Below are 27881 nucleotides of genomic sequence, written 5' to 3' on the forward strand. Positions count from 1 at the left end.
TTCATCTGATATAATAGATTTGGTTCACAAGATTCAGGAGCTTTTATTTCGACCTTGGCTTGTTTATGTTGAGTGGGTGTCCCGGGAAGCAAATATAGCTGCGAATTGGATAGTTAGATATGGTGCCAAGAGTAACTCTGATCATGTTATTTGGTTCGAATCTTGTGTTGATATCCAACAAATCATCCGTTCAGATATAAGATAGTGTTTGCTTTATTTTTTTACATGTTTACACACACAAAAAATTGATTAATTTTTTACAATTTCTTAAGATTTACTAAATAAATAGATGAATTGAATTAACTCAATTAACTAAATAAGTAGATGAAGGAATATTTGTTATTGATTTTGTTAATTTAATAATTTTTTTTTGTTTCTTGTGACTATTTTAATGAGTTTAATAGTGATATAATGATTAATGAATAATAAATTGTTAATAATTAATAAAATTAAAAGTTATATTAAATTTTAATTTATGTAGTGTTTTAAATTTAAAAAATATTTTAAAATTATATTTAAAGTATTTATTTATAATTTATTATTTTATTATAAAATAAATTTTTCTATTAAAACCACAATTAAATTGATTAAACTAATAAATTAATAAATCAATAATTAAAAGAGCGATTTTTAAAACCTTGGTCATTCCATTCGTATGAATAACGGAAAGACGAAGTGGCGTTGACTACTGAGCATGAGTGGATGCCTGGATGGTGTTGTGATGGAGCTGAGAAGCATGTCCGACGCGCTCCAATTGCACGCGCAACTCCTGAAAGGGGGCACCCAAAACGACGACGCAGCGCGCAACGTCTCCAAGCTCTTCACTTTCGCCGCCCTCTCTCCCGGCGGCAACCTCTCCTACGCTCGCCTCCTCCTCCGCTCCATCCCCCGCCCCAACTCCTATTACTACAACACCATCATCCGTGCCTATTCCCGCAGCCCCGACCCCACCCACCACTTCCACGCCCTCTCTCTCTTCCTCTCCATGATCCACTACCAACCACCCCAACCCGATAACTTCACTTACCCCTTCCTCCTTAAGTGTCTTGCCCGCTTGAAACTCACCCCACAAGGCAAACAGATCCACGCTCTCATCACTAAGACGGGTTTTGGGTCTGATCAGTATATCCAGAACACCTTGATCCATATGTATTCTGAATTCGGCGAGTTGGGGTTTGCTCGCGAGGTGTTTGATAGAATGCCTCTTAGGGATGTGGTTTCTTGGACTTCAATGATTGATGGCCTTGTCAACGCTGATCGCCACGTCGACGCCTTGGCCTTGTTTGATAGCATGCTGAAGGCTGGGATAGAGGTCAATGATGCCACGGTGATGTCTGTTTTGAGGGCCTGTGCTGAAACCGGAGCTTTAAGTGTGGGGAAGAAGGTGCACATGATTGTGAAGGAGAAGAGGATTGATTCTAAGGCGAATGTTGGCACTGCCCTTGTTGATATGTATGCTAAAAGCGGGTGCTTAGAGAGTGCACGGAACGTGTTTGACAATGTTGTGGACAAGGATGTTTTTGTTTGGACCGCCATGATCTCTGCCCTTGCTAGCCATGGAATGTGCCAGGAAGCTATTGGGATGTTTGCTGAGATGGAAACCTGTAGGATAGAACCTGATGAGAGGACAATGACAGCGGTTCTCTCGGCGTGTAGGAATTCAGGCTTGGTTAATGAAGCTTACGTGTTTTTGAATGATGTGCCAAAACGTTATGGTATAGAGCCTACAATTCAGCATTTTGGCTGTGTGGTGGACCTCCTCGCGAGAGCAGGGTGTTTGAAGGAAGCCGAGGATTTCATTAATACAATGCCTATCAAGCCTGATGCAGTTCTTTGGAGGACCATGATATGGGCCTGCAAACTTCATGGGGATACCGACAGAGCAGGGCGTCTCATGAAACACCTCAAACTACGAAAGAGAACTGCTGATGATGATAGTGGGAGTTACATACTCGCTAGCAATGTTTATGCGTCTGCTGGGAAGTGGTGTAACAAAGCAGAGGTGAGAGAGTTGATGAACAGAAGGGGATTAACTAAGCCTCCAGGGTGTAGTAGGATTGAAGTTGATGGCACTGTATGTGAATTTTCTATGGGAGATTATAATCACCCTGAAGCAGAGAAAATATATAACAAATTGGATCAGATTGTAGATGAAATTAGAAAGGAAGGGTATAATCCGAGAGTATCAGAGGTGTTGCTTGAGATGGATGATGAGGATAAAGCCATTCAGTTACTTCATCATAGTGAGAAGCTAGCTCTTGCATATGGATTAATCAGGAATAGGCAGGGTTCCGAAATCCGGATTGTGAAGAATCTAAGGTCTTGTGAGGACTGTCATGAGTTTATGAAACTAGTGTCTAAGATCTACCAAAGAGAGATCATAGTAAGGGACAGGATACGTTTCCATCATTTCAAAAATGGTGACTGCTCTTGCAAGGATTACTGGTAGCTATGGTATCTGCTTTGACCATGGAAACATTCGAATTAATGTTCAGTGACGATGTGGACATGATTGAAGATCATGAATGAAACTCATTAATCAGCAATGGCACAGTTCTGATCAGATACATGAATGTATGAAGTAAACTGATTATATTGGTCATTGATAAATAGATTGGTTGTATGAAGTTAACGGTTTGAGTAAAGGGATATGAAAGGGGGAACCACGTTTATTTTTGGAGTTAGTTGTTCACTCGATGATTTATTGTACATGGTACAGTCAAGTGATTAACTTGTTCTCCTTCCGCTGCTTAGTGCTTAATTTCTGTAAATTACATATTGTTTAGATAAGATACTGATAATATACTAATCTCTTGCCAGTTGATGTGAGGCCAGGAGGGAGGTTGGTTTGGGTACCTTTGGTTCCGATCGAACTATCTTTTCTGAAAAAATCTTTTTTGCTGCATTCCTTTTGACCTCCACTTCCGTCTCTTTATGCTGCCTCGCTTCTCTTGGTATTTGCCCAGATTTGCCCTTTTAACTCTTTTGTGTGTTGGTTTGTTCCTCTGATCATTCGGTTTTCTTGATCTTTGTTTTGGATAGCTTCTTGGTTGCATTAGGCTCTGTTATTGAGCCCTATCTTTATTGAACTTTGTTTGGCATTCCTGCTTGAACTGTGCAAATTTGGTGCTTTGTTATCTTTCATGATTGTTGCATTTTTTTGTTAGCTTTCGGTTTCATTTCTTGACGTACTGCTCTCCAAATTCTGTCTTTGCTTTTCTTTTGTATTCTCCTAATTTTTTGTATTCTTTTTTGGTTTTTTTTTGTTGCCTTTCGGTTTCAGTCGTTGATGGATAGCCCTCCAAATTCTGTCTTTGATTGTCCTTTGTTTTCTCCTAATTGTTTTTTGTTAATTTTTAAATACACGTGTTATTGACCGGTTTAGTTTTCATTCGTGAGTCTAATATGACTTCCGTTGGCAGGTTGCATCTGGTGGATGATCGGCGTTTGTCACTTTGTTAGCTGTCCAATGCGGTGTCTCTTCCTCCTTTTAATCTCATTCCTTCTTTAGTTCATTGAACTGGCATCTCCTTTAGCATGCTTGATCCGTACGTTGCCCTTTTTTTTTTTGTGGTTTTGACTACTACTTCTTTGTTTGTATATATTCTTGGCTGCATTAAGCTCTATTATTCTGTTCTAGATTCCCTGTTAATTGTTTGGTTACCTTCGATTGCCGGTTCAATTGAATTTAATCGTTTCAAGTTTCATGGTTTTTTTATTATGATATTTAGACCTCTCTTTTTACCTTCGTTTTCAGGTTTCCATGATTTTTTTTTACCGATGGGAGTAGAGTTCCTGGACTTGATGATGCTGGAGTTCATTGAACTGGTATCTCCATTAGATGCTTGATCTTTAAGTTGCTTTTATTTATTTATATTTTTGACTACTTGGTCTTTGTTTGTATACCTTATTGGCTTTATTATGCTCTATTATTCAGTTCTAGGTTCGCTGTTCTTTGTTTTGCTACCTTTGATTGCCATTCCACTTGAATTTAGTAATTTGAATTTGGAAGATTGGTGGCGGTGGTGGCGGACGAAGATCCTCAGTGATGAGGAGAAGGATGATGGTGAACACGTTAAAGAAGGAGAAAAGAAAGTTAGCCAACATAATTTTTGAAGCGATGAGAAAATGGGTGGTGGTGAATGGTGAATGGTGAATGGTGAATGATGAAATTTAGCCAAAAACATATTAATTATCCACAAAAATTCAGCAACATTTTCTTCAGGTTACCCTCACTCTTTTTTGGTAGATCCTTTTATGGTACAACAACTTTTCACAGGACAACACAAATCAATGGTATCTAACACAAGTGGCACGGTGTCACTAATTTAACAGTGGCACCACAAAATTCCAACACACAGTGATGGGACCCAGAAAATTTTAAGAGTGGGGGTAAAAATATATACACTAAAATAAATTTTATTGAACACTATTAATTATATAAAGATATAAAAATTAAAAAAAGTTAATGAATACTTTTATTTTTATAAAAAATATTTTTTTATTTCTAAAATTTGAACTTAAAATATTTTAATTAAATTATAGATAACTTGTTATCTTAACTAATTTTTTATACACATTTAATAATAAAAGACTGACTCAACTGTCACATTAACAACTAATGACACACTAGTATTTATATTTTAAAACTAGAATTATATATAAATACTAAAAAAATTAAATCTGTATATAAAAGTATGTTTATATAAAATAATATAACCTTAATTTACAATTTTTTTTTCTTTCGTTCTTTTTAAAATAATTAAGTTTGTTATATATTTTTTAATTTAATTTGATATAATGTTAGATGAAAGATTTTATTCATCTGTTTAATTATGTATTGTAATTAAAATATTTTATTTTTACTATTTTCAAAAATAAAAAATATATTCTAAATTAGTAAATTAATTAATTTATTTTAAAATTTTATATGCAACACAGGTATATATAATAGAACAAAAGATAAAAAATAAATAATAAAGATGAATAAATTGAGAATAAAATAGAATATATAAAATTATGAAGAGAAATATTAGATTAATACCTAAACTATAATTGTTTGAATTAAAATTTGTTATTGAAAATATCAAAAAGAAAAACAATGAAATTGGAAGATACATAGAGTCATAAAAAGTTATATAAAAAAATATAGAGAATTTGAAATTTACCTCTTGATGAACAGAAGATGACTACTAAACAAGGAATAGAAAAAATGTTAAAAATATAAAAATAAAAAAAGAGTTTAAGAGAATAAAAGAATAACGATATAAAAATTAAATTTAATTAGATTAAATAATAATAAAAATAATAAAAAATAAAAAAATTAATTTAAGATTTTAACCAATTGAATATAATTTATTTATAGTGAGATCATTTAAAATTTAAAATAGAGATATATTATTATATATAACTATTTTGAAAAAAAAAATGAAAAAGCAGCGGGGCAAGTGCCCCTTCATTGTCCTTACTGAGTCCATCCGTGCCTGCACACACACATATATTTGAGTCAGCTCTTGAGCCATTGAATTAAGTATATCCAATAATCTTAACTTAAGACTTAAATTCAAGTCACAAGTTTATGAACTGAGATTATCTAGTTATTAATGAGTTGAGTTCAAAATGTCTCATAAATTAACTTAACTCACTTTTAGTTTTAATTATGATGAATTATTTGTTGTATATTGAAAACAATATATTTTAAACTAAATTAGCATATTAACAAGCAATAGTAGTAAAAAGTTTATGATAATTATACTTTTAATGAAGATTTTAAGACAAATCTAAAATATAATACAATTTATTTTTTTAAGAAATAGTTATGGATATAATACTTTTAAAATAATACAAGTCTAAATGTAACGGCCTAGTTTCGGCGAAACCACGCCTTTTCTTGATCAAATGGAATTTTTTGAGAGTTCGGTAAAGCAGGCACCCCTTACTGTAGGCACTGCATCATCAAACATCTTACTAAGCACCTCTAGTGCACAAGCATTTCAAGCACTTCTACTGAATTTAAGCAGGCACGTCGACTAAGTCGCAGAAAACTGCATTTTTGAGCCACCTCGAGCTGAAATCTAAAGAATCAGGTACACAGTTAGTCTCGCTCTGACGAATCTGATTCGAATTTCGAGAGAAAAAATAATAGTATAATATTATTATTATTATATTATTATTTTATCCGTTTTGGTTAAACTAGAGATATTTGATATTGATTAGAAAAAAATTGTCAGATATCAACCTTTTTAATATTCTAAAAGATCAAGGATATAATTAAAATATCACTTTCTTTATTTTGACTAGACCCATAATTAACTTGTATTATTTTTTTCAAACAAAAAAGTAAAAACATTAACACTATTTTTCTTTTGTCTAAAATCATTCATTATATATATAGTTATTTCGAATAAATTTTAATTTAAGTCCAACAAAGACCATTATCATCTTCATCCTAATTTTTTTTTAGTATAATATAATATAATGTGATTTTTTTTGGAGTTGTATGAAGGTCCACCGCACAGACCCTATCTTTTTTTGGTAGGCGTCAGGCCAACAGATTGGCCCAGACCAAAGAAAACTGGACCCAACCCTATGGCCTGACCCGACCGAGCGATTTGGATGAGAGACCCGGAAATGCGATGAGAGAACTCTTTCATCTCCAATATGCGACTTGCCTCCTCGCCGGTTCCCATCCAACTGCTACCTGCATTTGCCTGCTTCCTCGCCTTTGCCTGGATCTTCGCCGGCGGTGATGCTGTTTTGTCCGAGGTCCATCGCCGTTTTCGGAGTCTAGTTATCACTTTCGGTTTCTCAGCGGCATCATAATTCCTCCCCTTCTGCGCCGATTCTTCTTCCTTGCTGCTGCTACCGATTTCATCTTCTCCAGGAAGCTCTGCTACGCTGCAATTTGCCGCCGCCCATGTCACAATTCATTTCCTTGTTGCCCTGTCCAAGTTGCTGGTGCTTGGAGCTCTATCGCGACCGTCACCCTTCTTCCGCTCTGGTTCGTGAAACCGGGAAGAAAGGCGCAGCAGAATCGCCACCATCTTCAGTCGTTGAAAGCTCCTCCACCTTTGACGACACTCTTATTGGATTTCACGCTAACAAGTTCGCCAGTGGGTATATCTCCACCATTATTTTGTAACAAATTCTCAAGGCCGGATTCTCCATCTTGAATGGCATATTGTTGGATCATTTCAGGAGCAAAAAGTGCTTCTGTTTTTGACTTCATATCTCCAATAATAATTTCTAATGGATTAATTTTGGCTCTTTTTCATTTCGGACGCTTTGGAGTGACCTTGGAAGACCCATCTCGCTGTCTTTGTTGTTGCCCCGTCAGAGATCGCTGCGTTGGGGAGCTTGCTTGTTATCTTCGTCGCTGACTTCGCCGGAGCTTGCTGCACAGAGGAGCTCGTTATCTGACTCCTCAGAGATTGCTGCTCAGAGGAGCTTGCTCGGCTCTTTGTCACTGACCTCGTTGGAGCTTGCTGCGCAAAGGATCCCACTCGTCGTCTTTGTTGTCGGCCTTGTCGGAGTTCGATGCGTATAGGAGATAAATGCAGATATTAGGAAGCTTAATTCATGGCCATGGAGTCTGAACTGTCTGATGTGCATCAACTGCGGCCAGTTTGGAGTCGTGACTGAGGCATTAGTTGGGGAAGTGGTTCGGGTAGTTTGGGTGTCGGGTTTGGGTTGTTGGGAATAGCCCAAGTCAAAAAAAAAAAAAAAAAGCAGTCCAAGGTCAATATTTTGTTTGTTAAAAAATCTGGTTATTTTTTAATGTAAAAGTAAAATAATCGGTTAAAATGAATCAAATTAATCAATTTTATGAATAGGGTTTGGTTCAAAAATTTGAAATTTTTTTTATGTAAAAGTAAAATAACCGATTAGAGGGACCAAAACACAAGTGAGGACACTTATTATATTTTCACGCATAATCGTTAAGAAAAATTGTTTTTGGTGTATATATGTGAGTGGTGCTCATTTTTTATTTTTTATTTTTCTTTTTCTGGAAGGTGGATTAAAACAAAATGTCGGGGCTACTGCAAGGATCAAGGAGGACCTTTCTCACCAAAGGTCGCTAGCTTGGATGTAGATGACAACCAGATCATCCAAATTTGTTGTTCCAGCTTGGTAATCAGAATGTTCGAAAGTGATGTTTGATATTGATGACTCTGGTGTAATCTCGGATGGGTTTCCTTCTACCACTAACATTGTTAGGTATGTCCTTTTCCTTGTCGAGCCAGTAAGTTTTTCCACTGCAAATCCTCCTGAAATACATTTAATTACACCTCGCGTCTGAGGTAGTTGATATTTTGCCTTCTCTTGTGCATTTATGTTTTCAGGCTGATTGACAGCTGTCCTCAGTTGTACTGGTAGTATACGGCCGTCAACATATTTGTCCAATAGGCCTTGTCTTGCTAGCCTCTCCAAAAGGGCTTTAGCAATCAAACATTCATCAGTAGTGCGGCCATATTTTTTTATGAAAAGCACAATGTTTAGATTTGTCCACGTATTTCTGGTCTTTGTAGGTCCCAGCCTTTTTTGGAGGTTTGATGATTTTAGCATTGAGTATTTCCTGGATGATGTCTTCTCTTTTGGTGTTAAACTAGGTATAGGTGTCAAACTTTGGAGTTACCTTGAAAGGCTTTTTAATATATTTGTTTTGAGGCTTGGGTTGCCATTTCTCCTCTCGGCGAGGTTGTTGTTTTTCCAAACGCCGATCCTCACGGAGTTCTTCAATCTCCATCTTCCCTGTAGCTTTTTCTCGGAATTTTGCCAGTGTCTTCGGTTTGGTTACCGCTATGATTTCCTGAAATTTTCCAAAACGAAAGCCACTTTTGAGTGCATGTAGATGGACATCTAGGCTAAGATTAGGGATCTCCATGATTGCTTTGGAAAATTGTGTCATATAATCTTTGAGGCTCTCATGTTGATCTTGCCTTTTAGTACTGAGGTAATCTGATTGTGTACGTATATTTTTGAGGCTGCAAAGTGGTTGGTGAAGGATTCTGCCAAGTCTTTGAAGCAAGAAATGGAACTTGCAGATAACTTAGAAAACCAAAGTAAAGTAGTACTATCTAGGAATGTTTGAAAAGGTCGGCAAAATAAAGGATCAGAAGCACTGTTAAAAAACATCGTAGATTGGAATTTGGTGACATGGATGTGAAGGTCTCCAAGGCCTTCGTACGGCTTCACTGTAGTCGGCAATACGAAGTTCTTTGCATATGGAACTTCATGATATCCTCCGAGAAGGGGTTATATATAGTCTTCTTCTCCTTTGGAGGTGTCACCTCCTCTGGATCCTGAGATTGCAAGTCCTTCCGGCTTGTGTTTTTGGGGTCCCCAACACTATGTTTTCCATTCCTTTCTTGATCTAGGAGCTCAGTTATTCTTCGGATCTCAGCTTGGAGTTCTGCATTTTGGGCTAACAGCTCCGATTGTGTTAATTGTGGGATTCTGTTGTCAATCATACTGGAGGTCCCTGTAAAATAAAGCGTGGAGATAATAATAAGAAATAAAGAAAGTTAAGTGGGGTTAGTCTATTCGGGCTCCACGGTGGGTGCCACTTTATTCTTTGTTGGTCAGCAGTTCAGCCGAGGTATACTCCGAACTCTACGAGCACTGGATTTCTCGGCGTAGCTGATCTTCATCTACCTCTTCTGTTTTTCCTAGCGTCGGGGATCCTGCAAGGAAAGACTCTGATGCCCAAGTCAGCGATGTTATTAAAGAATAATACTTTTCTTTAGGAAGATTTCTCTCTGTTATTTTTCTGATGGATTCATTTGATTCCTCTCTCCTTTTATAGGGGTTGGAGCTAGTTGATATGTAATCGGTTTGAACGTTGTGGTCTTGTTTGTTAGGAATGTTGGTTTTGAAATTGAAATGTTTGTTTATATGCTTGTTATCATGTGCGACTGATGCCATTAATATTGGCTTTTGGAGAATCATGATTCTATATGCTTTATCGGAGATATACTCTTTCAGTTCTGAGGTTGTAGGTATGGTCCAGTTGTCATTCTTCCAAAGTTGAAAATCAAGAAAAGGGAGCATCTTCAACAACATTTTTTCTCTTTGAAGCTGTCTTTTCTTCTCCATGCTTGCATAGAAAAAATTATTTTTTCTTTATAGTCTATTTCTTTCTATAAAGAAAAAGGCTCAGTTAATGTTTATGTGAGGAATCAAGAAAAAGTCAAGAGTAAAAAAAGTCAAGAGATATATGTTAACAAAAACAAAAATTTTGTTCTATTTTAACGATGAGTTTCGAATGTATGTACTTGATATTAGTTCATACAATTTTTCTTTTTAAGTTGGGTTAACACCGGAAAATTTGCTAACTTTAGTTTGAGTTTAGTAGTTGTCATTTTCTAAGTTTAGTAGTCTTGAACTAGTTTAAACTCTTGAATAGTAGATGAATTAAGTGATTAATTTATTGAATTGATGGCTGTAATTAATTCAAATATATTAAAACTTCTATCATATTTTATAATGAAGCCTAGATATAAATCTTATTGTACGTAGCAACTTAGTTAACATTTATGACTATGCCAATTCTCTTTTCCAGCCACCGTATTTGTATACGTATACGAAAATAAAATTAAAAAATTAAAAATCAAAGCCTCACCCTCACTCTTTATACGCGTTGAAACCTAGCTCCCTCTTTCTCCTTCCCTCACTGTCACTCTCATGCAATTCTACTTCCTCATTCCCAGTCTCAAGCGTGATTCTCCTTCCCTCTCTCTTCAGCAACACGATTCTCCTTTGCTCTCTTTCCGGTTTGACACGATTCTCCTTTGCTCTCTCTCAGCCATGGTTGCGATTCTCCTTCCTCTGTCTCAGGTGCAGTGTTCTCTGTCTCAGACGTGAACTTCTTTGACTGTATTTTCCTTGTTTGATTCTGCAAGGTAAGCTTCTACTCCTTGTGCTTTTGATTATTCATTTTGAGCTTCTTCAGCTTGATTACACAATCATGAGCAGGAACGGATGATTAATGTTTGTAGTGTTATCTTATTTTTTTCGGTTTTTGAATTCTACTTTAAAAATTTCAACTTAGCTGATAGCTCTATGTGTTCTAGTTCTCTGAAATTTTCAACACATGAGTTTACTTTCTGCATTATCTTGATTTTTTTTTGTTTTTTGTGCGTGTTATGTGAAATTTGGATATTTAGTTTGTTTTGTTTAACTTTATTGAGTAGCTTGATTTATTAAGAATCTAATAATATAGGAGGTATATTTTGGTAGAAATAATTCTGATCCTTGAGGTTGAATCATATACATGAATGAGTTCTCTGGTGATTATTCTTTTGAGTTTTTGCATGAATATGATTCTATAGATTGGTGTCTATACAAGCATTTTCAGGAGATGTGTATCCACTATCAAGCTTTAATTTGCATCTGAATCGAGATATTCATGATTGTGGAGTTAAATACTTAGCATTGCCATCGATTTTATTGCATATATTTGCATTGTGTTATCTTAGGACTTTTATTTCAAGGGTTTGGCATTTAATTTTATGATGAAACTGAAATATATACTGTCAATGTAGCTAAGTGTTCTAAGATTAGATATACAACATAGCACTTGGAAGTGTGCAGTTTGGTGATGGATTGCATAGGAATAATATGTTACATTGTAGTTATTGTAATAGGTAATGGTAATTGGTGAATTAGTAGTATCGTATATGTATACCTACCTATAAACGCTATCCATCTGTATAGTTCATTCTTTTGTGAGATTAATAATTTTTTTGAGGTTATAGGATTAACTTAAACCAGGCCTTACCAAGTGGGCCTTATACATTAACCATCTTTGAACTATGGATCACTCTTAAAATAGGAGAAAGAAAAGAAAGAACATTTTTTTTCTTTTTAATTTTCATAAGAGGAAAAAAATGAGTTGGAATTTGTTTGTGATATGAGTTACAGTATCATTTTTTTTAATTTTATTTTTAATTGATTATAATTGGATTTTTGTGATATAAGTTGGAGTCTGTTTGATTATTATATTGAATGAGTTTGATTATGCTCAGTTTTTAAAACATGATATTACAACATGTTTGATTATAGCATAGTTGATGTTACCTTTGGCATGTTTAATTATAATTGGATATTTGTAATATGATTTGAAGTCTGTTTGATTATGCTCAGGTTTTAAAATATGATATTACAACATGTTTGATTATAGCATACTTGATATTTGATTATTGAGGTAATGCCCAATTTAGTCGCTGAAATTTCCAACTCGCTTCAGATTAGTCCTCCACTTTTTAAAATGACCAAATAAGTCCTCCACTCTCAGAATCATGAATCCCCGTTGGTCCAAAAGTTAAGAGACGTTTTAACGACACTGAGGTATACAGTTAAGTGCAAAGTTGGCACTTAACTGTGGGCTGATGTGGACACACGATGAGTTCAACTCAAATTGGTGTCCCAAATTTGATTAAAACACCCAAATTGATCCATTCACACTTATAAAACCCTAACTCCCCAAATGTTCATTTTTGTTGTTTGCTTCTACTCCTCTCCTCCTCGTTGTTGTTCATCTTTGTTCTTCGTCTTCACTCTTCTCTTTCTCGTTGTTGTTCATCTTGTGAAGCTCTGAAAAGTCGCTCTTTTGGGTGAGGCATGATGGGCGGTGGTGATAGAAGTCAAGGAAGCTCAAGCAAGAACAACTCTAGTGGGAGAAACTACAATAACCGGAAAATTTGAACCAGGGGTAAGAACGGTGTATTCTGCAATTGTGGGTTACGTACGGTGATTAAGTACTCAGCGACGCCAGAGAATCCAGGAAGACGTTTTCATGGGTGTCCCAACTATGAGGTAAAATTCTCTATTTAATGGAATTTTTAAGTTGATACGGGTTTAAAATGATGATTTAGTGATTGTTAGTTTAATGTTTCTTTTTGCATTATTGTAGTTTGGAGTTCACTGTAATTTCTTTCGTTGGGCTGATGGATATGAAGAACAAGGTGTGGTTCAGGTTACACAAGAAATTTTTAATGAACTCAATTGGAGAATAGGATCTTTAAAGAGTAGTATTAGCACATTGAAGATGCTGATGTTGCTGTTGTTGTGTATTGTAATAACTATTGGGTTTGGTTTTGGTATTTGGTTGTTTTGGTTTTTAGCTAAAAAATAGCATAGTGTGAGTGTGTCCATGATCATTATGTAATGATTTATGATTATAAATGAATGAAGTTAGGTTTCTCTCAACTTTGTATCTCATTAACCTGGATTAACCTGAATGAAAGATAATATAATGACAAAATAAAGCTAATAAATACAAATCTTTAGCTAAATCAACTTGTAATATATCATTATAATTATAATAACCATGACAATGGTGTTGTCTTAACAAAAGCACATAATAGTGTCAATTATGCAATAGCATAGTGCAAAATACAAAATATAAACTAAGCCAAAAGTTTATAGTTAGGGCCATACCACTATGAACAAACACTAACAAAATACAAGTTCATACTTAATCCATCACAACGCAAATTAAAACCAAGAACATCAAATTGTTCTGACTATCATAAAGTAACAAATAAAGTCTTCATGACATCATCAAGCTTTCTTTCTTGGTGCCTTAAATCCAGGTGTTGGAACAAACTTCAACAAAGCTTCCATCTTTTCAGATGTTCCTGCACTTGCTCCTTCCATTGTCTCTCTTGAAACCACATCAGCAACACCAATATTTGACTTTGGAGAACTGGTTGCATCAATAGATGGCCTGACAATTGGAAGTTTGTTTCGCCTAGTTATCTTCCGCTTGGGCAACTGTCGATCATAACAATAGGAATCAACCACAATACTAGTATTTACAATATTAATAGTAATAATTGATCATAATACTCAATAAAATTGTTCAAATTGTGGCTTGTAAATAATTTTAGTAACATAAATTACCTTAGCAGCACCTTGAGCAACAACACCTTGAACAACAATACCTTGAGCAGCAGCATCTTCTACAACAGTACCTTGTTGGGCACTAGCTTCATCACCAACTTGAGCATTTTGTGGGGTTTCTTCACCAGCTTCATCATCAGCTTGTTCTGCAGCTGTTGCTGCCTCCTCTGCCTTTAGCTTTTTTGCAACTTTGCACCCCCTTGTAGTGTAACCAACATTGCCACAAGTTTCACAAGTGAACTTGCCATTTTGCCTCTTTAATTTTGTGGACTTTCTCTCTTGACTGCCTCCAACAGGGGCCTCATGTGCATCCTTCTTTCTTGCATAGAGCTTTGGTCTCCCACGTGGTTTTGGTCTTGCCGGGGATAAGTAGTGAGAGTACTCAGACTTGTTCCATATCTCTTCTCCTCTTACCGGGTTGATATGAAACTCATATGTCTTATTGTAAGATCCCATTGTCAACTATGCATGAACATAGTTCTCAGGCCGACCATTCATACATGCAATAGCCACGATGGCATGACGACAAGGTAATCCTAAAAGAAAGATAATTAAGTGAATATGTTGCAGTATTTAGAAAAATAAATCCAAAAAATCTACATGTCTATTACCTGATAGCTGCCATGACTTGCAACTCCATGTGTGAGTTCCTAAATCAACTACCACATTGTGAGGCTCCCCATGAACTTCAAACATGACTTCCACAGCATCACCAGACCACATAGCTGTTTGGTATCTACTGAAATATCTCTTCTTTGCAAGTCTACTTTGTTGTATGGGTGGTAAATGTCCAATATGATTGGCTAGCTTGAGTTTGTTTCTGGCCATGCTTGTCATGGCAATCCTCCTAACTTCCTCCAATAGTGTAAGTATTGGCTTTGATCTATATGGCTTGGTGGCTGAGTTGAAGACTTCACACATGTTGTTGCATATATTGTCGTTCTTTGGGGTGTCTTTGTAGTGTGCTCTGGTCTAGGATTGTCTAGGAATCTTGTCCAGATACTCCCATGCCTTCACATTAATAGTCTTGAGGGTTTGCATGCTTTTGTTAAACTCTGGAACTGTCTGTGCTCTAACACATGCCCACAACAATGATTTCATGTGCTTGTCCTTCCATCGCTTTTGGAAGTTATGCCACAAGTGCGGAATGAGTCCCTGCAATTCACAAGTGGCAATGGTAACAGTTCAGAATGGCCATGAGAATGGTACCAGTTCAGAATTCACAAGTGCCTAATGCTCAAAATATATCATGACTATACATTCATTAAATCCAAATAGTCCCTAACAGAACCATCATTAAATCTAAATAGTCCAATATATCATATATCGTGCTTCTATATAGTACATTATACGTAACTTTTGCATGTCACTCATGAAACACCAGTTATGCTCCTGATAGGAACCAATGTTTTCATGTAAAAGTTCCAAGAACCACTTCCAAGTTGTTGTGTTCTCAACAGGAACAATAGCCCATGCTATGGGGTAGATGTAATTGTTTGCATCTTGTTCCACGACACACATTAGCCATCCTCCATAGAAAGTTTTCAAAAACGCTGCATCCAAACCAATCGAGGGTCTACATCCATGCACAAACCCTTGCTTGCAACCATGAAGACACACATAAAAATTCTGAAAGATAGGGTCTCCCTTAGGTTGTGCATTTACACCTAGTTTCACAGTAGATCCTGGATTTGACCTCAACAACTCCTCTGTATAATCGCTAAACTTGGCATACAGGGATGCTTTATCACCTCTCACAATCTTCCTAGCATCTCCTAAAGATCTTGTAATGTTGGTCCTAGACAATTGAACTCTAGTTTTTCTCTTGAAATAGTCAAATACCTCACAATGCCTAAAAGTAGGTTGCTTCCTTACCTTTTTTATTAGGATTTCAGTAACCCACTTCTTAGTTGCACACCTATTTTTTATTATTCTCTCACAAGTATGGTCATCATTAAATTTCTTAATATGCCAGCATGCATGCCTTTTGTTATAAGAACAATAGACTAACCAAGGACACTCTTCATTTTTACAAACAACTCTAGCTCTAGTAGTGTCATTCTTTGAATATCTTACTCCTCTTCCCTCTTATAAAGTATAGTTTGTAACAGCTTTCTTGAAAGCTTCCCTAGTTGTAAATTCCATCCCTAATTCCAACCTGACCTGGCCAAACTTGGCAACATCATTGAAAATTGGATTCACAACTGGGTCTACCTTGTCATTAGAATTTGGTGGAGTCCTCAACTCATCTGACTTCCAAGAGTCACCCGAAAATGAACCTGCTTATCAAATTACACTAAACTAAATAAATAACTCTAAACAATAGGCTTTAGCAAACTATATATTACATTAAACTAAACTACATAAATACAATAAATAAGTCCAAACAAATATGATTTAGCAAAAGAACATAAAGTACACTAAACTAAAAAAAAATGACTCCAAACAAATATGTTTTAGCAAACCAAAGATTACATTAAACTAAAGTACATAAATACAATAAATAACTTCAAAAAAATATGATTTAGCAAAAGAACATGGAATACACTAAACTAAAAAAATAAAATGACTCCAAACAAATATGCTTTAGCAAACCAAAGATTACATTAAACTAAACTACATAAATACAATAAATAAATCTAAACAAATATGATTTAGTAAAAGAACATGGAGTACACTAAACTAAAAAAATAAAATGACTCCAAATAAATATGGTTCAGCAAACCAAAGATTACATTAAACTAAATTACATAAATATAATAAATAAATCCAAAAAAATAATTTAGCAAAAGAACATGGAGTACAATAAATTAAATAAATAAAATGATTCCAAACAAATATGTTTTAATCAACCAAAGATTACATTAAACTAAACTACATAAATACAATAAATAAGTCCAAAAAAATATGATTTAGCAAAAAAACATAGAGTACACTAAACTAAATAAATAAAATGACTCCAAACAAGTATGCTTTAAACAACCAAAGATTACATTAAACTAAACTAAATAAATACAATAAATAAGTTCAAAAAAATATGATTTAGCAAAAGAACATGGAGTACAATAAACTAATAAATAAAATGACTCCAAACAAATATGATTTAATAAACTATAGATTATATTAAATTAAACTAAATAAAATACAATAAATAAATCTAAACAAATATGATTTAGTAAAATAACATAAAGTACAACTAAATAAATTATTAAGACTCTTTTTATCTGATTCATATCCTCCATCCTTCTCAAAGTTCGAGTCATCAGGGGGATTAACTCTTCTTCTTGTACAACTTTTTCTTTTTTCTTGTTTAAAGTACTGGCAGCTTGCTTTTATTAGATGTTTCTATCTCAGATTCAGTGCTAGATTCTAAAAATTGCAGATGTGGCATGTAAAGGTTATCTTCTACAGATTCATATGAATCGAATGATTCACCATCAACCCCAATGATTGGCGTTCGAGGTGTCTTCTTGCTAGTAGATTTTGTCACAGGTTTTCTAGGTGACTTTGTTGAAGTGTTAAATTTGAAGCCACCAAATTTTTTTGTTAGTTTGGTGGTGGAATTTCTCTGAATAGTTTGTGTAGTTTTTGTGTTTGTTTTTCTCTGAGTTAGGAGAGTGGGTGTAATCGGATTTGGTTGAGACAACGGCTTAGTGCTGATGAATATTTTTTTAAGAGCAATAGGATTCGGTTGTGATAAGGGCATGCTAATAGTGGGTTGTGGTGTGGGCTGTGGTGTGGACTTGGGTGTGGGCTGCGGTGTGGGTTGGGGTGTTGGAGTCTCTTGCTCAATAGGGGCACACAATTGGCTTAGAGTTATGTTAGTTTCCTTAACACAATCATGTTGCTCTAAGTCATTCTTGTCACCTTCTCCACCAACACATCCATCATCATCAGACAGTTCCATATAATCTATAAACTCAGGGACAGAGGGACCATGTTCAAAATATATATGGATGACATTACCATTTTGGCGGCAGAGGCTAACCATATCCCTTAGATCCTGGTCCAGGTTTAACCTCCTCAAACCGTACTCTAAACCATCTTTAGGGTCCAAGTATTAGCAAGTATCAGCTTTATCATAGCCCAACTCCTTAGAGTAACTAGTTATGGCAAAAACGTCCAGGTAATCTGCATCAACTCTAAGCCATTCATCTGTGTGACTTGATGTGTATACAAATCTGCCATCAGAAACTTGGGTCTCGAACCTCCTTCCATGGTGAAAAATAAGCCTCAGCCAATCACTCATCTGAAAAAACACAACAACATATACCAGAGTTCACCATTACATTAATTTCTAATTTTCAAAAAAATGTTAAACAATCACATACTAACAAACCATTAACTAACAAACCGTTAACTATGCACTATCACGTATATTTAACTTTGCAAGCAAGAATATTACCATAAGAAATTAGCACTATGGCTAAAACAGAAACCCTAAATCCTAGAACGCAACCACAAAAAAAATGAATAACATAGAGTACATTCAAAAAAGTTAAATGCAAGTAATATAATCACAACATATCATGTTACTCACCCAACTAACATCACAACAGTAAAAAAAATAAAAATAAAAAAAACCTAAATCCTTACTGTTCACAGTAGAAAATATTTGAGGCGGATGATGTTGACAGAGATGAAGAGTTTTACTGATCAAATGAGGGGACAACGGACAAGCGCCGGTGAGCCACGACGACGCTGACTTGAGGAAGACGAAGAGGTGATAAGGGTAATGAGAATGTATTGCAATTTTAGGTGGGAAGGTAAAAGGGGGACCATTTGGGAGCTTTTTAATTGGGAGAATAGATTATGGGGGCAAACTAAACGACGTCGTTTAGTTAAGTGCCAACTTGGCACTTAACTGTACACCTCAGTGCCGTTAAAATGTCTCTTAACTTTTGGACCAACGGGGATTCACGATTCTAAGAGTAGAGGACTTATTTGGTCATTTTAAAAAGTGGAGGACTAATCTGAAGCGAGTTGGGAATTTTAGGGACCAAATTGGGCATTACTTCTTTGATTATTGCATGAGTTTTAACTTTTTTTACTTTTTGAATTTGATTGGATTTTAGTTGTTTAATTTTCTAGTTTTGAAAAATGTGAAAGAAGACTGCACCAAAAAAAATAGTAATAGAACTAGAAAACACAGACACTAAAAAAAAGAAAGGAAAAAACGTATCTAAAGAAACTTCGAAGGAGACTGAGTGGAGAAATGTATTTTGTCTTTAGTTTTTTATTTTTTATTTGGCATTGATATTTTGATTATCTTGTTTCCTATGTTGACAAAGTTCATTTTTATTAATGTAGTGTTATGTTGACATGAGATGCGCACCAAACTTGTTAGTGAGACTTTCTTCCATCTATTTGAATGATGCACAATGCAACGAGGTCCGAGCATGGGTTTTGGATCCCTCTTGGGTATTCTCAAGGGGAATTTAAACCTTGATTTGATTTTGGCCCTTGTAAACGCCTATAATCCCTCCAAGTTTCATCTTCTCACTCCAATAGAAAAAGTAAATGTTACTTAGGAATCAGTTAAAACTGTCTTGGGATTGCGTTCATACGGTAATAAGTAAAATTTCTTTAATATCCTTTGGTTTTATTAGTTAGAATTGACTGTAAAAGTTGATTTTTAATATCACTTAATTAGTATAGGAGTATAACTATATATTAAATCTGAATCTTACATTACTGATGACTTGGTTACTGAACTTTTTAATTATTGAAGTTATTAATCTTAAAAATATCGTGCTATGATGAGTTTGATTATCATGTTGAATGAGTTTGATTATACTCAGATTTTAAAACATGTTATTACAGTATGTTGACTATAATCAAATGTAATATCTCATGCTTCTTTGTGATAATTTGGAAGGAACTTGATTCTCTTCTCGATTTTTGCTTCTTGAGTTTATTTTTCTGGACTTTTGAATTTGATTATTCTAACGTGTTTGATTATACCCGTAGCAATGTTTAATTATAATTTGGTTATGAATTTGATTTATAGTTTAGTTTAATTTGTTGTGAAAGTAGTCATTGTTAGTGTCTCATTGCACTTGAGCACCACATGCTTGTGAAAAGGCTTAAACGAAAATATGCCTTACTTCAATTTTCAAGACTGTGGGGGCAAAGGAGCATGAAAATTTAATCACTTATCACAAATAATCTTAAAACCAAGTAAAAAAAAAACTACATTTAATACCACTTACTTGGTTTATAATTTTCTTTATGGTTTATTTGGAGCTAGTTTCTTTTAATGGTTATAATCTCTAATTTTCTATGTGTTTGATTAACATGAGTTTGAAATTTTATTTAAGTCTTGGTATTTGATCATGGTTGGATTTTTAGATAGGTATCCAGTGATTATGTTCCTTTGAATATTTTTTCATCATTTGTTTGAATTTTGTGAGTTGTATTCAGGTATAAAGGAATTATTTTATGAGTGCTGAAATGATAAATTTAGAGGTTGTGAATCAATACTGTTGTTGCGTTAAAGTACCATAAATCATTGAATAAGTATGCTTTTCCAAAATCAATTTAAAGAAAATTGAAGGATATGTTGATATTATTGAAAAAGAATCACAGAAGAATTGTTGAATATTTAAATAAACCAATGTAAAACTCTATCGAATATTTTATGACATCATGTTAATCTTTATTCAATTAACAATATTTTCTCTTTGTTGCTTGCAGGTGTGTGATACTTTGATCAAGTTCTTTTCCATGAGGAAGCTCATGTATAATGTTGAACAGCCAGACTCTTTACAATTTGACATTGTTTAAAAGTTCTATGCTGTTTCATAGTTGTACAATAGAACTAGTATTTGGATCGGGTAAATGCGTGTGTTATGAGATTTGCTTAAGATATTGATTAGCTTAATGATCTTTGTATTAATTTAGGATTGTGGTTGCCAGTGTCTGTCCAGAAGGCTAGAGAGCTTAAAAGTCAATATTGTGAAAGCATATTTATTTCTACTTTGTAACTTGTAATTTCATCATCTCATTAGAAATATAAGTGATGGACCCCCCCAAAGCTTGTCATTTGTAGGTTGCAATTAGAATTATCAACTATGAGATGATTTTCAATTTTTGTTCAATGATAATGATTAGTATATTGGTCTTATCAATAAGAGTATCTTATGAGAACAAAAGTGCATGTTTATGTGTTTTTTTTTTGTTATGATAACGTGAGATTTGAGAAAGAGATGCTAAACATTAGTAGAAGTTACATGTTATTTTCTATCTGATTTATTAGTGTTATTTTTTCACACACACACACACACACACACACACACACACACACACATATATATATATATATATAAACTTAAATTTTGATTTAGATTCTAAAATTTGATTATTACTTTTGATGTATTTGATTATATCCAGATTTTTAAAGTTTGATTTTAAGTGTGTTTGATTATAACATGAGTTTGAACTTTGATATGTATTTTTCAAGTTTGATTATTACTTTGGACATGTTTGATTATAATCTAATTATAACGTGAATTTAAAATTTGATTTGCATCCTTAAATTTGATTATTACTTTGGCCGTGTTTGATTATAACCAGGTTTTGTAAAATAACTTGGAGCTAGTTTGATTATCTGATTATAGCATCAAAATAAACAAGAAAAATTTTCATATTTAAAAGTTCGTTAGATATATTCATTTTTAGTGGTTTTGATAGAAAGCTAATTTATCTTATAATAATATTTTTGTAATATCGTGTTATGTGCTGAGTTTGATTATCATGTCGAATGAGTTTGATTATACTCAGGTTTTAAAATAGGTTATTTCAGCATGTTTGATTATATACTATGAATGAAGAACTTGCTATTTCTATTTTTCATGAATGAACTAATAATAACTCAGAATCTCAAATAACTCATAACGTTAAGCACCAACCACATGTAAAATCAAAATTAAAACTATTACAAAGGAAAAAAATATAAGAGTTCCATTGCAACATGTAACAAATCTATTACAAAAGGAATAAAACTATTGTTCTTCCAAATGGTGGCTTTGTTGCATTGAGTTCAATAAGAATACAAAACCATATGGTCGGTTAGAGTTAACGCTCAACTCCGAAGGTAAGTACACATGTGGCTAAAGAAAAACAATCAATAAAGTGATATTAAAGCATTTTAATAATAATAATAAAATTAATCAAACACCTCTTACTTCAAATTGAATAGCCGCAACTTGAAAAAAAATCAACAACAAAAGCAAAGGAAAAAAAAAGAAATCAACAGGTTAACATATTTTTTAAGCAACGTACAAGAAGAAACTGAATGTGGTCAGGTCAACACAAATGCAACATAATGAGATTTTTCAGAATCGCATGAGCCAGTAGCAACAACATAGTGGTCTGTCCACTTCGGATATACCCCTGAACTTCACCATAAAAGCCTTAATAAATAGTAATACCTGAGCAATGTTGGCTTTGTTGCATTGAGTTCAACAAGGATACAAAGCCATATGGTTGGTTAGAGCTAATGCTCAACTCCGAAGTTATTTTCACAAGTGGCTAAAAAAAAAAATAGCAATCAATAAAATGATAATAAAGCATTTTAGCAATAATAATAAAACTAATCAAACCCCTCTTACTTCCAATCGAATAGCCACTGCTTGAAAAAAAAATCAACAACAAACACAAAGGAAGAAAAGAAATCAACATGTTGACATATTTTATTAGCAACGTACAAGAAGAAACTGAAGGTGGTTAGGTCAACACAAATGCAACATAACATGAGATTTTCAGAATCGCATGAGCCAGTAGCAACAACATAGTGGTCTATCCACATTTGGATTCAAGTATACCCCTAAACTTCACCATGAAAGCATTAATAAATAGTAATACCTGAGCAATGTACTTTGCAGAGATCAATTCAACTATGAAAAATGATGCATGCCACCCTTACTTTAAACCAAATATTTTTAAAAGGCCATTAGCGACATCTTCAACAAAGTCTCTCTGGAAGAAGAAAAACAAAGTCTTTTCATAAAATGACCCTTAAATTTTGAAAAAGTACAGGTAACATTCTTATTAAGCTTATATTAAGATATGGGTCAGAACAGCATTGTTGAGTGGACACATAATCACCAAAGCACAAGAAATAAAAATATCATATGGGTTTATATGATGGAATTTTTTTCCCTTTGTTTTTGTGGTGGTAAGGGAGGAATTATTCACATTGCTAACAATGACAAGGCTAAGACAATATAAACTTGTACACCCTAATGACCTAACCTTATATTAAGGTGTTAGGCAACACAAATACAATACCTTTTTCAATATTCTGGTTTGAGTTTACCCCATGGGTTTCTTCCACTTCCATAGCTATGAAGATTTAGTGCAACTATTATTCTTACATTGAAAGGAACTAATGTAACCTTATCATGCAAAATGAACAAATAAAAAACAACAAAGAGAGATTGCTACTTCAAATAATTTAGAATTCTATGAATTGAAATGGGAATTCAGAACTTCGATGAAGAAAAATGTAGTGTAGCAACAACTAAAATGTGGTGAAATACAATGATGTCTTCAAAATATTTTGGAAGCACTAACAAAAATTATACTACATGTATGAATATGAAGAAATGCACCTTGAAAGGATTGGAACTTACTCCCACTCTGAGCAATTGACCTTTTTGATATACTTGGAATAACCTAAAATATGGATAATCAAAAACTTAAAATCAAATCAAGAATAAAAAATAGATAATAAAAAAATTAAAATCAAACCAGGAATAAAAAATTAACATACGAAGCAAATAAAACACAAACTTCATCATTCGAGCTTGTGAATTCCGTTGAATCAATAAGCAGCAACCTTTCTTAAAATATAATCAGAATCCTAAGATAATAAGAACCATAATTAAACGACGTTGAGAAGAGTTTTTGTTAAGTGTGCGATCGAAGCAGAGGAGAGGGAAGTGCGGAGTGAGGTGCATGCAGTGGAACTCCTTTGCCGAGAAGAGAAGAAATCACAATCAAATAAGAAGGGAGCAGTGACGCAGTGAAGAAGCTCTTAGAGTGGCTAAAATCGCGATCGAAGAAGAGAACCCCTTTTGTATTATCTTTGTATCCGTGTATACGTTTATTTTCATATCCGTATCTCTCTACTATATCTCTATGGAGTGGCTGAAATTGGTGGCTGAAAATGATGTACAAATAACATTTTTCAATCTATTTTATTATACTTATAGTAAAAATGGATAAAATTCTTAAACCACCTTGATTTAAACTATTTTCAAAACCATCACAATGTAATATATAAGAAATTATATTATATTATGTTTTAAGTGTGTGATATTTCTTATTTTATTGATTTAATAAACTTTTAGATTTGACTACTTTAATGATTAACAAATCCCAAAATAATTCCAATACAAAACTTTCTTTTATTGTTACGAAAACAAAAGATAAAAAGCTTGTTGCATATATATATATCGGCTCTGCTAGGTAGACCATAGAAAATCTGAACAATGTGAACAACGGATTAGAAATTTGGTCCAATAAAATTAAAAAATACTCCACCCAAATTACCCAACCAATTATATCTAACTAAACTCATTTAATCATCCGCATACCTAGTAAATTGAACATCTAACATATTTTAGTTATATCTAACTAAACTCATTCCAATCAAATAACCATCCACATAAGAATTAAAATAACCATCCGCATACCTGCTAAAATGACCATTTGGCTAAGAATTAAAATAACAATTTCTCTAGGTAGACAACGAAAACTATGAACAACGTGAACAATGGGCTGCACTCCCGACCCACAGAAGGTGAAAAAAAAAAACACAATCCATCACAAATTATACTCCGAAAACCCTACTTTTACCTTTTACACTTTAATCATCAACCTTCTAACCCTTTTACTGCCGCATACCCCCTTCCCAAACCCTCATTGCGCCATCCGTCCCCCCCTCACCAGCTAGCCTTAACGCTGTCGAGCTTCTTCTCCATCAAGCCATCGGTTTAGAATGAAAATAACCATCTACATACCTAGTAAAACAAACATTTAGCAAATTTCATTGTATCTACTTAATCCAATCCAAATTAAATAAATATCTACCTTAGAATGAAAATAACCATCCACGTACCTAGTAAAATAAACATCCACATCCGAAAAAGGGGAAGGAGAGGAGGAAGAGGAGAACCACGGGGCAGAGGGAGGACGATGATGAGACAGCAGCATCACCACCCAAGGATCACAAGGCAGCAGTAGTGACGTCCAGTGGAACGCGAGACAATTGCAGTGGCATGTAGGGAACGCGCGCGATGGCATCACTCGCGTGGTAACAGCCGACAACGACAACCTGGATGACGGGATGAACGGAGTGATGGCTCTATTGATGATTCACTCTCCAGCGGATTTTACCGGGAGACAAACCGGCATGATGCAGTGGCACCACAGCAACGCCGCCAGGGAAGAGTGACGCGAAAACAGCGGCAGCAGCGTGAGAAAGTAGCAGCGGCACAAGACAACTTCAACAATTGGCAAGGGGGCTCTGCAGGAGGGGGGAGGTGATGCGTGAGCATCTTTCCTATCTTTTCCTAGTGAATTTGCATTCAATTTGTTGAGTTTAATCAAGAATTAATTATCTTTTAACCACTATGGATGCTACTTTGAGTCGTGTGCAATTCTGTTTATTTTAGGTAGCATTCGGTTGGATTTGATGGAGTTTTCGTAGAAAAAGAGAAGGCGAATGATGTTGGCAACCATGACCTCTCTACACTCAAACCTAAATAACTCGAGCTATAGAGGTCCAATGGACATGTTCCTAGTGGCTTTAGAAAGCTAACTTCCAGAACTTTCCAACAATGTATAATAGTCCATACTTCTTTTCCAAACATACTGCCAAGGCTGCGCCTAACTTGAGAAATCTCAAGTTAGGCGCAAGACATCAACAAGCACGCACAAGGAGTAGGTTGCATTTCAAGTTAGGCGCATCCTATCTTCAAGTAAGGCACAAAACTCAACATTCTACGCCACTCCTCACTGCAACCTTTGAGTTAGGCGCAGCCCATTCTCAAATTAGGCGTGAGTTATTAATGAATCACATGTTGCCCACCCCTATGCACAAACCATGCGAGATCTTCTATTTATTCTGACTAAACTTTAATTTTTATTTAAAAATAGGAAAAGATATTATTTAGTTTTAGAAATTATATTTTACATTAATTATGATTAGATATAAAAGGGAAAAGAATTAGCCTTTCGGGCTCTTCTCGGCTCTTCTACCTCATTCCGTAATTTATAGTTTACATGAATCCTAGTTTTTCTCTCTGAACCATGAGCAACTAAACCTCCACTGTTAAGGATAGGAGCTCTGTCTATTGTATGAATTGATACTATTATTTTTCTATTTTAATTCATGTACTAATTTATATTTCAAGAATTGTTTTCATTCTTTACCTTATGAATTTGGGTAGAACGGAAGTATGACCCTTTTTCTAATTGAGTTCTTGTATAACTTGGAAAAGTTCTTTACTTGAACAACAGCTTGAAAACATATTCTCCTAAATTTCTAATTATCTGGACTTAACGGGATACGTGACATATAATCCTCTTATATTTGGGTAATTAGGATTTTTGTGGCATATAAACTATAATTAAACTTCACTCTCTAATACGAATTAAGTGACCAAGGAATTGGCGGTTGATGAATTTTAGAGGAGACTAAAAAGGTCTAAGCCATTAGGGTTTAGTCACATATAGTTTGTCATGAATTAAATCTTACATGATTAAAATAATTAGTAAGAAAAGTCAATCTGAAAAATAGATAACTCTAAAACCTTAACTGTTTCTCTATATATTATTCACAACTTGTTTACTGTTTGCTTTCTAATATTCTAAATTTACTGTTAATACTTTTGAACATTCAAACACTCTTTTCTGTTTGTCTAACTAAGTAAATCACTTAACCGTTGTTGCTTAATCCATCAATCCTCGTGAGATCGACCCTCACTCACCTGAGGTATTACTTGGTACGACCCGGTGCACTTGTCAGTTAGTTTGTGGGTTGTAAATTCCGCACCAAGTTTTTGACGCCATTACCGGGGATTGACTGTAATTAACAACTTTTAGTTGTTTGATTGCTTAAATTAGATAATTTTTACTTTAGTTAAAATTTTTTTTAGCATTATTCATTTTCAATTTTTAATTGTTCTTTTTCTTTATTTCTTTATTTCTTTCTTTATTCTCGTTCACCCCCAACCCCGTTTTCTTTTTATTTTCTTTTTTAATTTTTTTTATTTCACTTTCCTATTGTTTCTTTCATTATTTTTTTTATTTTATTAATTTTATTTGATCCATTTTTTTTATTTCTTTTCAAACTTTCTTTCGTTCTTTTTTATTTACTTTATTTTATTTCATTTTCATTTTCTTTCTTTATATATTCATTTTTGTTATTTTTATTTTTCTATTTTATTAGTCTTATTTAAATTTTAGGTTTAACTCTTGAATTTTTGCTCAATTATTTTTTTTATTTCCTGAAATTATATTTGGTGTCGCCTAGTAAATTTATTTTAATTTACCTATTTATATTTTTTATAAAAAAATAAAAAATTAAAAATATTTCGAAGGTTTTAATTTTTTTATTTAGTTGCTTTATTTTATTTCTTTTACACAGGTTACCTCACTGGAAATTTTTTACACTCTGACGTAGAGAATCCCATCTTTTCTTGTCTTTTGTCTATTTATGAGCAGGAACAGGGACAAGGAACCTCTAAACGCCTTTGATCCTAAACTTGAAAGGACTTTGAGGTGGCGTTTGCAACACGCAAGACTTTACAAGGCTGCAGAGTCCACTATGGATCATAATAATGCTGCTAATGCCAATATGAAAAATCCGAATGGGAATGAGCAACCTAGAAGAGTGCTTGGCTCTTACACTGCTCCTAATGCAGACCTTTATGAAAAAAGTATTGTGGTGCCTCCTATAGCTGCAA

General features: G+C 34.3%; 1 protein-coding gene and 1 long non-coding RNA gene across 6 annotated transcripts; both read left to right on the forward strand.

Moving 5' to 3' along the window:
- The first annotated feature begins 644 nt into the window (after window positions 1-644).
- On the forward strand, window positions 645-3942 carry LOC107613729 (pentatricopeptide repeat-containing protein At4g21065). Of its 5 annotated transcripts, XM_016315855.3 has the most exons (4): window positions 663-2713; window positions 2821-2954; window positions 3423-3548; window positions 3758-3942. In XM_016315855.3, exon 1 carries the CDS (start codon window positions 695-697, stop codon window positions 2447-2449), a length of 1755 nt encoding a protein of 584 aa, XP_016171341.1. In that variant the 5' UTR covers window positions 663-694; the 3' UTR covers window positions 2450-2713; window positions 2821-2954; window positions 3423-3548; window positions 3758-3942. The 5 variants fall into 5 exon arrangements, with proteins under 5 accessions (XP_016171343.1, XP_016171339.1, XP_016171341.1 ...); XM_016315857.3 differs by lacking the exon at window positions 2821-2954 and having other exon boundaries at window positions 645-2713; XM_016315853.3 differs by having other exon boundaries at window positions 656-2954.
- Window positions 3943-8181: 4239 nt separating this feature from the next.
- LOC148549714 (uncharacterized) lies at window positions 8182-13011 on the forward strand. The gene is made up of 3 exons (XR_015896537.1): window positions 8182-8217; window positions 12593-12816; window positions 12914-13011. It is a non-coding gene; the product is annotated as an uncharacterized LOC148549714 (long non-coding RNA).
- The last annotated feature ends 14870 nt before the right edge of the window (window positions 13012-27881 follow it).

Source organism: Arachis ipaensis, chromosome B8, assembly GCF_059453495.1.
Source record: "Arachis ipaensis isolate K30076 ecotype BB chromosome B8, ASM5945349v1, whole genome shotgun sequence".
Lineage (NCBI taxonomy): Eukaryota > Viridiplantae > Streptophyta > Magnoliopsida > Fabales > Fabaceae > Arachis > Arachis ipaensis.

Bases quoted from the DNA above. Each gene is read 5' to 3' on its own strand.
- LOC107613729 (XM_016315857.3), top strand. From the start codon at position 695: ATGAGTGGATGCCTGGATGGTGTTGTGATGGAGCTGAGAAGCATGTCC.